The sequence below is a fragment of the Culex pipiens genome, chromosome 1 (genome assembly GCF_016801865.2).
Source record: "Culex pipiens pallens isolate TS chromosome 1, TS_CPP_V2, whole genome shotgun sequence".
Taxonomy (NCBI): domain Eukaryota; kingdom Metazoa; phylum Arthropoda; class Insecta; order Diptera; family Culicidae; genus Culex; species Culex pipiens.
Window position 1 is genome coordinate 33,133,240 of NC_068937.1, and position 13,387 is coordinate 33,146,626.

At 42.1% G+C, this 13,387-nt stretch overlaps 1 protein-coding gene across 3 annotated transcripts in view; it reads right to left on the bottom strand.

The window, feature by feature from the left end:
- Positions 1–13,387, bottom strand: part of LOC120419269 (protein kibra) — a 52,608-nt gene that overhangs the window by 769 nt on the left and 38,452 nt on the right. For all 3 annotated transcript variants that reach the window (XM_039581929.2, XM_039581930.2, XM_039581927.2), the window contains exons 3-8: positions 3,639–3,940; positions 3,418–3,577; positions 1,511–3,360; positions 1,176–1,446; positions 423–583; positions 39–366 (exon numbers count right to left, since the gene is read on the bottom strand). In XM_039581929.2, coding sequence (XP_039437863.1) covers positions 39–366; positions 423–583; positions 1,176–1,446; positions 1,511–3,360; positions 3,418–3,577; positions 3,639–3,940 — 3,072 coding nt within the window. The remainder of the gene's footprint in view (positions 1–38; positions 367–422; positions 584–1,175; positions 1,447–1,510; positions 3,361–3,417; positions 3,578–3,638; positions 3,941–13,387) is intronic.

Here is a 13,387-nt window from a genome sequence, read left to right on the forward strand (position 1 = left end):
TAGAATTTGCGCTTCAAACTGCAGGGTATTGAACTCACTTGAACGAAATCAGGTCCAGCTTGCCCTTGCCGGCCTTCGTTTTGCGCAGCTTGTAGATCTCCTTCGAAGTCTTGTGCAGCAGCTTGGCCATGTGCTTCTCCTCCGTGGTGGTGGCGCTGCCCGCACCCTTGATCAGCTTCAGGAAGTCTTCGTTCTCGAGGGCCCACGCCGCCACCTTCACGTTGTTGTTGTCCCGCGCAAGCTCCAGCCGCTTCTTCAGGTCCCGTAACCGGCTGATCTCGTCCGTGAGCGTCTCCAGCTTGGTTTGTTGCGCCTGCAGATCCAACTCCAGGTCCAGACTAGTTCGCGGCACGGCGGGATGCATTTCTGGAAGACACTTAACCGTTAGCGGCGTGACTCCACCTTCCCGTAACGTAACTTACTGTGGTAGACCTTGGGCGTCCGGCTGCTGTACCGCAGCGACCGCCGCTCGACGGCACCACGCCTGAACGGATGCGGCGTGACCGGGTTGTTGAAGTGCATCGCCGAATCCGAGTCGCTGCGGTTCAGCCGGCAGATGTAGCGGGCCTTGCTCGCGACGGCGCTGTCGATGAGAGTAGAAAGTATGTTGAATCGCGCGCGTTTGATCAACTTAAAATTGAGTACCCTCAGCTGAGTGTTACCCAAAAGTAACTGAACACACTTTAGTGTGTATTGTTGACATCCTTGGCGAACAACTCAGTCTTGTCAGTTTTTGCGATCAAAAAAGGTTAAACAAATAGAATTTCAAAAGAAAAGCAAGTTCAAAACAGTGTTTTGTCGTCAAAATCGAATTAAACAAACTCTTCAGCAAACGTCAATTTAGCATAAATTGCTCTCGGACCTTTTCCGGAAAAGATCCGGCAGCAATTTTGTATGGCTTAACGTTTGCAGTGAGAGTCGAAAAAAGGTAAACAAATCTCTTCGTCTGTAGGTAGTGAATTAGTGTGTCAGAGAAGAGAGAGTTTATGTAGTGTAATGCGAGAGCAGGCCAGTCAGGAGAGAAGTTGAGAATGTGTGTCGTGTCGCCCGAAGCAATAGAAATTCGATGGAAATCGGGCGAAAGTCACGACATCTATCAATTTTCGTTCGCAATCGGTCACATAACCAAACTTTTCGGCACCCTCAGCAAACGTCAAACTCCCTGCGTAACCTACCTCGGCGAAAAGGTCTGCGACCGCTTCACCAGCCTGTCGTCCACGACGGAGTTCTCCTCGATCGTGCTGCTGGCGCCGCCAGCCCGTATCGCCGGATCGTTCAACCTCCGGCGACCCTTCTCCGGCAGGAAGGCACACTCGGTGTTGGTTTCCTTGTCCGCCTTCTCCACCGGTATCGCAGCCGCCGCCGCCGTTTCGTCCAGCTCGTCCTCAGTCGCGATCGTCCCCTTGACGCTGTTCATGTACTCCTCCAGCATCAGCTGGGTGGCCGCTAAAAAATTAGAATCGACAAGGGTTAGAATTTGAATAGTTTGTTGGTTTTAAGTCGATCTCACCTTGGTTTTTAGCTTCCTCGTCGACCTCTTCTTCCTCCTCATCGTCGTCTTCCTCGTCCTCCTCGTCCTCGTCGTCGTTCGCCAGCTCGTCGTAGACCATCTCCAGCACTGCCTGCAGTTCCTCTTGGCCTTGGTTGCGCGTCAGCGTCGACGTCTGGGACGAAATGATGGTCGATTCGTCCGAGGATTCCTCCCGAATGTTGGAGCAGCCCTCCAGCCCGTCCAGCTCGGTCATCGACTTCCGGCTGATGATATTGTACCACTTGTTGCTCGCGTCCGCCGCGTTGAACTCCGCCAGGCTGATCTGCGCGCTGCCGACCCAGTCCTCGCGCTGACCGACGATGATCATAACCTTGACGTGCAGCGATTTCGTGTACACCTTCTCCAGCGGCATCTGCGCCACCAGCATCGTTTTGAAGACCGGCTTCACAAAGTCCGTGACGGCGTTGGTGCGGATGAAGGGTGTGGCCGTCCCGGGGAGTAGGATTGCGCGCACAAACAGCTGGCAGCCCTCGGGCAGGCACAGGGCCGCCAGGTTGCGACCCCGTTCAATGGTAATGCAGAGCGTACTGTCGGTGGCGGTGTACCGGATGCTGATCTGGATCTGGGCGCACTCTTTGCTGGTCAACAGCGCTCGAGACGCTTCGAACACGCCGGAATCGCCGGCTACCGACTCGTCGCTCACGGTGGTCGACACGGACCGGGTGTTCGACGTAGACGAGGATCGGCTCAGGATGACGGCAGGAGGGATGTCCAGGTACGAGGGTTTCTCGTAGATTGGCGAGAGCGGGGCGATGCCGAGCTGTCGGATCTTCAGATCCTGCAGCTGCTCCTCCAGCTTCTGCTTGTCCAGATTGTAGTCGGAGCTGTAGCTGGGGGCAGGCACGTTGTACGGAGCAGATGGCTTGTACGGTGGACCTTCCGTTCCACCGTTCCATTCGAGCTTCATGGGAGAGGCGGGTGGTGTTTCAAGTGAAAGGCTGCTTCGAGGGGATAACGACACTTCCGAGCTGGGATGGAATAGTCGCTGTACCCTCCGGTTGATGTCAACCATGTCGATCTGTGGCTCCGTCGACAGCGGATCACCGTAGATGTCCGTAAAGCTGAGTCCGCTTAGCGAACCCTTGCTGCTTGCCGTCGAAAGCGATCCGAGGCTCGAACTGCTGCTGATCGAGAGGGTGCTCGCGGACAGGGATTTGAGCTGGTTCTCCAGGTGCGTGAACTCTTTGAGCGCTTCCAGCAGTTTCTGCAACAGTGCCTGCTTCTCTTCGTGCAGCTTGAGCCGGTTCGCTATGCACTGATTGGACTCTTCGTACGCCATGTTCAGATCCGCTTCAAGCTGCTTGCACACGCTCTGTATCCGCTTCATCTCCGTTTGCGAACGCGACTTGGGCGTGATACTTCGGTACTCCAGCAGCAGTTGCTTCTTCTCCTGGAAGAGTAGCAACCGGTCCTGGTCGGACTCGACCTCGCCCGGTCGGATCTTCTCCTCCAGCGCCGCCAGCTTCTCCTGTATCTCCTTGACCCGCTTGCGCCACTCGTCGTACCGCTGGCGCATCTTGGCCATCTCCCGCGCCCCCATCGGGAAGTTCTCCGACGACAGATCGGTCTGCGAGGCCGCACACACCCGGTCCTGGGCCAGGTTGAACGTGGACGCGTCCGGACTCTCCTGGCGCAGCTGCAACCGCGTCAGATCGTCCTTGACCTGGGCCAGGCTCTTCATCAGTTCCTTCTTCTCTCGTTCGCCCGTGATGAGCGACTTCTGGATCTTCTTCACCTCCTCCAGTATGGCTTGGGCCTCGGTAATGTTGTAGCAGCCGTTGATGTGAGAGTTCAACTTTTGCTCGACACTGGAAAAAAAGACCGTTAGTCAATCACTCTAAACCTTGAATCTTAGAAAAACTCACCCCGACAGAGTGTCCACCCCCTTCTGAGTATTGTGCATCTCTTTCTGTATCCGCGAGAGCTCCTTCTTGAGTCGGAACACGCGCTCCTTGGCTAGTGCGAGGTCTGCTCGCAGCAGTTCGGGATCGAACTTTGTACTACATGAACTTGTGGAAGAACATACTGAAAATCGAAGAAACGAGACGGTTAGTTCGGCTCAACACTCCTCCAAGTTGTCACTCACAACTAGTCCTGCTGGCGGCCAGCGCGTTCAGGTGGTTGTACTCCTCCTGGGCCAGATGGAGCCGCTGCGTTTTCACGTTGAAGATCTCCTTCTTTGCCTCCAGTGTGTCCTGTGCGGAGCAGAGATACTCGCGCAGCATCTCCTCCTGCTTGCTCTTCCACTCCAGCCGCGGGTCCTCGAGCTGGGTCGACTGCGTGTTGTGGTTGACGTAGTAGGTGCCGATCTGGGGATCGTACACCTCCTCCCAGCCGAACGGGAGCTCATTGCCGACGCAGTCGGCGAACGTTTCCGGCTTGGTGAGTCTGGCGAGAAAGGATAGAGAAGAAGATGCGTTAGTTTTGTAGAACAACCTTTTCCAGTGAATCAAAACCCATCCCGAATAGGGTCACTTCCAGTACGTGCCAATAATGTCCACAGCGCCAAACCGGACCAAGATCGTCTTCTTGGAACGGCCAACCACAGCTGGCGAAGGAGGAAGCGAAATGGAAACATCGTTTCAAGGAAAAAGTTTATAAATAGTCTCGTCTGCACTAAATAACCGCATCGGAAAATTTCTCACGAAAGAGTCACGGGTGCCAGAAGATCATCACGAACTCTTTCGCGCGGCGAGATATTCTTGGAATGCGAAATATTTCCTCGAACTTTAAACAAATATTTTCACTTCGCACCGTGTTTCATGTATCGTGTGTGCTGGGGAGGGGGGGAGGCGGTGCGGTCATTGTGGCAATTAACGGGCCCCAACTCTCAGGCGAGGGCCCCCGCGCCGGTCATTAGCAGCGGCGGAATCTTGGCCGGTGAATCATCACTCGCTCTTCGAAGCAGGGAAAATGTATGTGGCCTCGGATGACATCGTGTTGGTAAACACGCACGCAATGAGAGGCAGTGCGCGATCAGCATGAATTTTGCCATAATGGCGGTTTGTGCCATAATGGCGGTTTGACGGATGAGAACTGTCACGGTACCATAATGGCGATGATTCGCACAAGTTTCTATGTATTTTTAAAATGTTTTTGCAAGGTAATAATTCCGAATTGAATGTTTTGGCAAGTCTAAACGTTTATTAGTAACGTCTAAAGCACCAATGTAAACATTAAATGCATTCCTTTTACAAGGATCCCAGTCAAATCAATCCGAATTCTGAAACGGAATCTAATTAGAATCGTACACAAATTCCGTTTCAAGCGCAACAACCGGTTCGAACACGGAATCGGTTGTTGCGTTTGAAACGGAATTTGTATACGTTTCTAATTAGATTCCGTTTCAGAACTCGGATTGAGTTAACTGGGATGGATCGACAACTTACACGGAGAAAAGCCAAATCCATAAATCGTGAATTGTGTTCATGAATTTGAAAACCACGACGGAATATATTAACGTTTATAGTGCAAGTACACCAATCTCATGAAAAAATTCTTCGTGGTTCTCAAAAACATGAACAACAATTCACGATTACGAGAATTGGGGCCTTAAATTAAGCTTAAATTTGTGATATTATTGTTGATATTAAAACCCAATTTATTGCGTTACGTAATAAAAGAATGCTCCCAAAGCCGTGATGGATAAAATAATTCTTTAACATCGAACTGTGAAAAAACTACCAATCCATTGATTAAACAAAAAAAATGTGGTGGAAAAATGTTCGCGTTCAATTTTCGACAGTTCGACACCAAAGAATTATTTTCAAAAAAAATTACCGTGATCAAAATCAGTTCATCAATCTTCTTTTTTATTTCCGTTATACCGACTTTGATTGTTTCAGATCGGCAATGCAACTGGCAAAAGCAAGACAAAACAAACAAAAATTTACAGAAAATCTTAAGGAAGATAAAAGATTCCGTAGTTTTTAGCATTTTATACCGATTTCGAAAAATAGCATCTAAAAGTGAAGTGAAATTGTTTGTAAACATTGGGATTTTTTTTAAATTGGCAAAACTGCCAAATTTTTGTGCCCTTGCTGGGTGTCTTGTTTGACCCTCTAAATAGAACAAAAAATTTAAATTTACAAAATAATATTTTTGCGCACATAAAGCTTTCTAACCTGGGTGCAAAATAGTGGTTCGCAAAGCGGCCTCAATCTAGAGCTGTCAAAGCGGAACCAATTTACTGTTTGAAAAATGATTCTAAGAATTGACAAGTATTGTAATCGTGCTATAATTTATTTTGTCAGGAATAAAAAAGTCGATGGCGTTGAGCTTTTGAGGTTTTCTAAGTCAACAAATCTTAAGAAGAGGGTTGAAATCGAGATTGGCATAATTCGTCGTTAACATTTTTATAATCGCTATCAAACCATCCACATTAACGACCCCCGGGTCTTTTAAGGTCTCTATTGCAAGTTTCTGCTCGAACCTAGGAGTCCGAAGGCTTGAATGGGGAGAGCACCCAAACCTCTTTCTACTCCAAGGAACCTTCCACCCCAGTGTTTGAACTGACGACCTTTGAATTGCGAGTCCAACCACCGCCAGCGATTCCACCGGAGTAGGCTTGGTTTGGTGTGTTGTATGTACTTATGGCATGGAGACGACTCCTACACCTGGAATGACTTAACGGCCTAACAACCAAGGCCGGGACCAACATTTTACTTCCTCATCCGATGGAAGGTTGCAGCAGATGGGAATCGAACCCAGAATCATCCGCTTACATAGCGGACAGCGTAACCATTCGGCCACGCACTGCCACTATAATCGCTATGTTTTGTTTTATATGAGGGAAAAGCCCGTTTGAGTGGAACGCCTACCGATGGGTCCTTCTCAAATAGGCACAAAACCTCTTATTTTTTTATTATCAACAGATTTTACAATCCAAATGACATAGAGGATATATACAATCAAACTTAAGCTAACAAACTAAACTAGCACAATGTAAAAAATAAATAAATAAATAAATAAATAAATAAATAAATAAAACTAACTAAAAATAAACCGGTCTAAACCTTTGTCAAAACACATATGCTTCCCTGAGAAAATTAAAAATATCATGCTTCAGACGGGGACGAGACAAATGGAAATCGAAAAAGGGGTAACAACGTTCAAAAACCCTGCACATACTAGAAACAGGTTCATTGAAGGCATAATTTGTACGGGCTCCAGGTATAACGAGAAAAGAGTGTGAGCGAAGCACCCGGCGTCTAATGTTGACGTTCAGTTCACTCGTAAGAAAAGGACAGTTGATGTTTGATCGGAAAAGGTCAGCAACAAAAAAGGCTTTAGCAGCTGAGCAATTCTCTACGAAATCGGTCTTTTTTCTTCAATTTTAATTTTTGTATTTTTTAATCCGACTGAAACTTTTTTGGTGCCTTCGGTATGCCCAAAGAAGCCATTTTGCATCATTAGTTTGTCCATATAATTTTCCATACAAATTTGGCAGCTGTCCATACAAAAATGATGTATGAAAATTCAAAAATCTGTATCTTTTGAAGGAATTTTTTGATCGATTTGGTGTCTTCGGCAAAGTTGTAGGTATAGATATAGACTACACTGGAAAAAAATAATACACGGTAAAAAAAATTTGGTGATTTTTTTATTTAACTTTTTATCACTAAAACTTGATTTACAAAAAAACACTATTTTTAATTTTTTTTATTTTTTGATATGTTTTAGAGGACATAAAATGCCAACTTTTCAGAAATTTCCAGGTCGTGCAAAAAATCATTGACCGAGTTATGAATTTTTTAATCAATACTGATTTTATCAAATAATCGAAATATTGGTCGTAAAATTTTTCAACTTCATTTTTCGATGTAAAATCAAATTTGCAATCAAAAAGTACATTAGTGAAATTTTGATAAAGTGCACCGTTTTCAAGTTATAGCCATATTTAAGTGACTTTTTTGAAAATAGTCGCAGTTTTTCATTTTTTAAAATTAGTGCACATGTTTGCCCAGTTTTGAAAAAAATATTTTTGAAAAGCTGAGAAAATTCTCTATATTTTGCTTATTCGGACTTTGTTGATACGACCTTTAGTTGCTGAGATATTGCAATGCAAAGGTTTAAAAACAGGAAAATTAATGTTTTCTAAGTTTCACCCAAACAACCCACCATTTTCTATCGTCAATATCTTAGCAACTAATGGTCCGATTTTCAATGTTAATATATGAAACATTTGTGAAATTTTCCGATCTTTTCGAAAACAATATTTTCAAAATTTTCAAATCAAGACTAACATTTTAAAAGGGCGTAATATTGAATGTTTGGCCTTTTTGAAATGTTAGTCTTGATTTGAAAATTCCGAAAATATTTTTTTCGAAAAGATCGGAAAATTTCACAAATGTTTCATATATTAACATTGAAAATCGGACCATTAGTTGCTAAGATATTGACGATAGAAAATGGTGGGTTGTTTGGGTGAAACTTAGAAAACATCAATTTTCCTGTTTTTAAACCTTTGCATTGCAATATCTCAGCAACTAAAGGTCGTATCAACAAAGTCCGGATAAGCAAAATATAGAGAATTTTCTCAGCTTTTCAAAAATATTTTTTTCAAAACTGTGCAAACATGTGCACTAATTTTAAAAAATGAAAAACTGCGACTATTTTCAAAAAAGTCACTTAAATATGGCTATAACTTGAAAACGGTGCACTTTATCAAAATTTCACTAAAGTACTTTTTGATTGCAAATTTAATTTTACATCGAAAAATGAAGTTGAAAAATTTTTACGACTGAAATTTCGATTTTTTGAAAAAATCAGTATTGATTAAAAAATTCATAACTCGGTCAATGATTTTTTGCACAACCTGGAAATTTCTGAAAAGTTGGCATTTTATGTCCTCTAAAACATATCAAAAAATAAAAAAAATTAAAAATAGTGTTTTTTTGTAAATCAAGTTTTAATGACAAAAAGTTAAATAAAAAAATCACCAAATTTTTTTTACCGTGTATTATTTTTTTCCAGTGTAGTCTATATCTATACCTACAACTTTGCCGAAGACACCAAATCGATCAAAAAATTCCTTCAAAAGATACAGATTTTTGAATTTTCATACATCATTTTTGTATGGACAGCTGCCAAATTTGTATGGAAAATTATATGGACAAACTAATGATGCAAAATGGCTTCTTTGGGCATACCGAAGGCACCAAAAAAGTTTCAGTCGGATTAAAAAATACAAAAAAAAATCGAATGACCGAAATCCTAGAGAACTGCTCAGCTTCTCTACGAACACTCAAAGGATCAAGGTGGAGCATAGAGCAACGAGTTTCGTAATTTGGACACTCACCAAGATGTCTTAAAGCAAATCTTGTAAATTTACGTTGAATCGCTTCGATTCGTCCAATGTCATTATGATAATATGGAGCCCACACAACTGAACCGTACTCTAGGGTGGAGCGAACTAAGGAAAGATAGAGAATTTTTAGGCAATTGACGTCGCGAAAATATTTGGTCATTCTAAAAATCATTCCTAGCTGTTTAGAAGCCTTCGAGCACAAATAGGAAATGTGGTTTTTAAAAGAAAGCTTCGAGTCCAACAACACGCCTAAATCCTTGACAAAAGAGTCACGAGTAAGTGGGTTACCAAGAATTTTGTAACTGAAAAACGTTGGGCAGCGTTTACGGGTGAATGTAATTGTCGAACATTTTGAAGGATTGTCTATGTCTTACGCAAAACCTATGTTTATGTCTCTTTTTGAAATGTTATGGCCGATGGCCGTGTTAAGCTCCATAATTTTTTATTATTTGTATAAACAAAATTTTACGAGGAGGTGACGAGAGGAGGTCCAAAAATCCTATTTTTTGCGTTAGGTAATAAAAGAATGCTCCCATTACACAGTGAACTGGGTGTTTTTTGGAAGTGACAGCTGTTTGTTTTCCACCCATGCTTGGTTCCATAAACATACTCGTTTTGCAGGTTAATTTGTTCGGATAAGAGCCTTACCATTATTTTTTTTTATTAAATGTAAAATAAAGGAAAATGCATTTTTTAGAGTGTACAGAAGAAAAAACTGCAATCTAAAGCAAAATTACTCACTCAAAAAATGGACTAACTTTCGATCGCAAAAACTCGATTTTGGCAAACTTTACCTTCTTCGATTTTTGTTCATTTTTTTATATGTTTTAGAAGATTTAGAAGTGCCAATTTTTGAGCTATAGGGTATGATGAACGTTTTGTTTTTGACCAAACCATTTTTTGGGTTTAAAATTGAATTGAAAGTCGAAAAGTACGTTTTTTATTCGATTGCGAAATTTTACATAATTATTCAGTTAACTCAATAAGTTTTGAAATTCCCACATAAGTAGCGGTTGACTATTCCAGTGTTGCCAAACTCATCGGAAATATATTTCCTAACAAAGCACAGAAAGAAAGTCCTAGGATCATTCAAAATTTTAGGCATCCAGCACGGAAAACTTTTGTAAAATTCACTTGAGTACGCAGAACTTAAGCCAGTGTTGCCAGTGTGATTCAGATTGGGCCAAAATCGAAATTTTAAATTTCGCAAAAAATTAGGAGCAATCAATGACTGGTAGACTAGTAACAACTAGTAGTAGTTACCAATAAATTTCACCCCAGTTTTCGATTCTACCCCGCGAGAATGGAATGTGATGTGTGCAATTATTCGTTCACCTAAATCACGCTTTTAACGCGCCAAACCAGCCCCCCGCTGCGAGACCGGTATGGTGAAAATAAGTAACTTAAAAATGGACACATGCGAAACTAACACATTCAACCACAGTACCTCTCACTGCAGGTCAGGTCTGGCCTGGCAGAGAGTAATTGCTGCGGTGAACAACAACAACAACAACAGCGTAGTGAGTTACAACCACCACCGTAAAACACGTTTTTCGCGCGGGAGGTAAAATATGTGCCAACATTCCATACCATGCCCCGGTTCGATACCGATAGGTCTGTGATGCATAAAATGTCATGCATTCCAGAGGAGGGAGGGGTACGCAGCGGTAACCGTGCCACCCACGCGCGTCTTGCTTATTTTCTTGGTTTATTAGCTTCTTAGTTTCTTAGTTTCTAAGTTTCTTAGTTTCTTAGTTTCTTAGTTTCTTAGTTTCTTAGTTTCTTAGTTTCTTAGTTTCTTAGTTTCTTAGTTTCTTAGTTTCTTAGTTTCTTAGTTTCTTAGTTTCTTAGTTTCTTAGTTTCTTAGTTTCTTAGTTTCTTAGTTTCCTAGTTTCTTAGTTTCTTAGTTTCTTTGTTTCTTAGTTTCTTAGTTTCTTAGTTTCTTAGTTTCTTAGTTTCTTAGTTTCTTAGTTTCTTAGTTTCTTAGTTTCTTAGTTTCTTAGCATTTGAAAGTGTGCTTTTCAGCAAAGTCTTTGTTATCATAAAATTAATTTCCCAGCACCAACCAGCTTCCCGATAACAACAAGTGACGACGCACGTCAAACATTTGTGCGGAATTTAAATATTGTCACGATTGCCAGATGACGCCCGAACGAAATTTGTTACGAAAACACCCAAAGAACCCCGACGTCTACGCCAGTAACAACTGAATCTAAGCTTCAAACCAAGTGTCTCAAAACGAGTGGGAATTCGCTGGAAACAAACAAAATGTACACACAATCTCCACATTCCACTCTTATCACTCAATAAACAGAATACAATTAGCGTTGTGCGATACGACGAAGGGGAACCTCACCGTCAAACCATTCCCTCCTCTTCTTACGTTACAGTTTGTCACGACCTCAAGTCCAGTTTGACGCGCTTCTGATCACTTTTGAAAGTTTGCATGCGAAAAAAAAGCAATTTTATTGAACCGTGAATTTTGGCCGTGAATATTGACCGTGAAAAAATCCGAAGGTGACATGTTGAGATCAACGGTCAAGCTAAATAGTTCACGAATTCACGGAAAAATCTGAAAGTAAATCGCAACATCATTTTTCACCGTGCCAATAAAAACCTCAATAAAATTAAGCTTGAAGACGCCCTCCTCCTCCCCCACCGGCAGATAATAATCCGCCATCGACTACTGGGGCTGCATTTACAGCTAATCCACGTCGCAAAAGTGATTTACGTCAAGTGGGGCACCCCTCGAGGAGGAGCAGCGCAGGAATTCGAGGTCCTACGTGATGCAATGCAGGCAGGCATGCGCCAAAGAAGGGTAGAGAGAGATGGGCAGGGTTGTTGAATTTGTCAAAAATAACAGTGCCGAAAAATTCCGCACGCAAAATACTTTTGAACACTGGTTTGGTTTTTGAGTTGACCAAACACATGGAAGGCCAAATATTATTATATATAAATTTGAGTTTTATGAAACATTCATCTTTAAAACAAGTCAATTTTAAGATTTCATAATACTTGCATCTTTTGTAACAACCCTGCCCCTAAACTGCACTCAATACTGTCTTCTGATAAGACACTTGAGACTTTTTTTTCTTACTTCAAGAGGCGTCATCTCTCGAACTTGGATTTCAATATCTTCAACTCGTCTTTCTTCCCCAGTTCCACGCCGTCCACACGTTTCACAACCCTACGCCCCTCTCATTACCGGTTCACGCGCGATAACGCAAATTCTTTGTGGGGCCACTTTCCTCAGTACCACCGTCGTCTTCGTGATGATAACGGTTTTAAGCGCTTGCCGGGAGGAAGATTAAAAGTAGTCCCCACAGCCGGCCCCTTCTCATTTCAGCTCACACTAGTTGCTTGAGTTTGTCGTGAGATAAGGCAGATATCACTTCCGGATATTGAAGGTTCAAAATGTGAAAAACAATGCAAAAGATACAGAAAAATTAAAAAAAAGAAAGTTCAGGGTTAATATCACAATTGAAATACATTTCATCATAACAGTTTTACTATTTTATTACGCGGAAATCGATAACGATGGAATTGAAAGGTACTAGAGAGAGAGTTCCCATTCAAGTGGGCATTAGTCACCACAGTCGTCGTAAGACACTTCGGGAGCGAGTTTGGAACGGGACTGGTGCGTGTGGAGGAATCTATTTTTACTCAACCAAGGGTGAACTTCAAATTACGGGGCTGTTTCAATCTACCCAGGGCAATTACGAAGGTGCAGTGCAGAAGGTGCCCCATGATTCACGACCTCGTGAATCAACTGGGCTGATTGATGTAATTGATACGAAACAAAGTGTTGAGCTGGTGTAGACAACTTGTCGTCGCGTAATGGTTTTGTTTTGAACCTTTTGAATGTAATTTACTCATTAATAAGGCAGGTAATGTGATAAATTTGATGTTGAAATATGGATATTCACGGTTATGAGTAAAAATATAAAGTCTAAAATGTTATAGCAAACAGTAAAAGTATTCCAATATGTCTTATTTTGTTCCGAATGAAATGCAAAACTTTTTTAAAGTTTCATTTTTAACGAAAATTTATAAATAATTTTCTTTGTTCTTTCTTCATTGTTTTGGTATGTGGAATAAAACTAGTAATTTGTCTATATTTCTGAGTGGAGAAAGTTTCTTAATATTGTAAGAATTTGTTTGAAAGCGAGAGTCGTTCAAACAACCTGGAAGAAATTAAAAAAAAAACTCAACATTAGCATGTCCCATTTTAAGGTCATGTCGAGGAATTTCAGGTGCTCACTTCTTTAATGATAGATTATGATGTTAAGAACAATGTTTTCTTAGACAAGAAAAAATAATAAAATACTTTCTTTTCTTCGAATTGCTTAAGATAATCAAAACGTAAAAAACATTAAAAATCTCTGTGAGTAAAATAACAATCAAAGTGGTACGAAAACCGAGGAAAAAGTATGACTGAACTTGCACGCTATTTAAATTGCAGCGATTTAAACGATTTAAACACGCAAATAACATTGCAAAGGGGTGTAGCTCCAAAACATCACTGT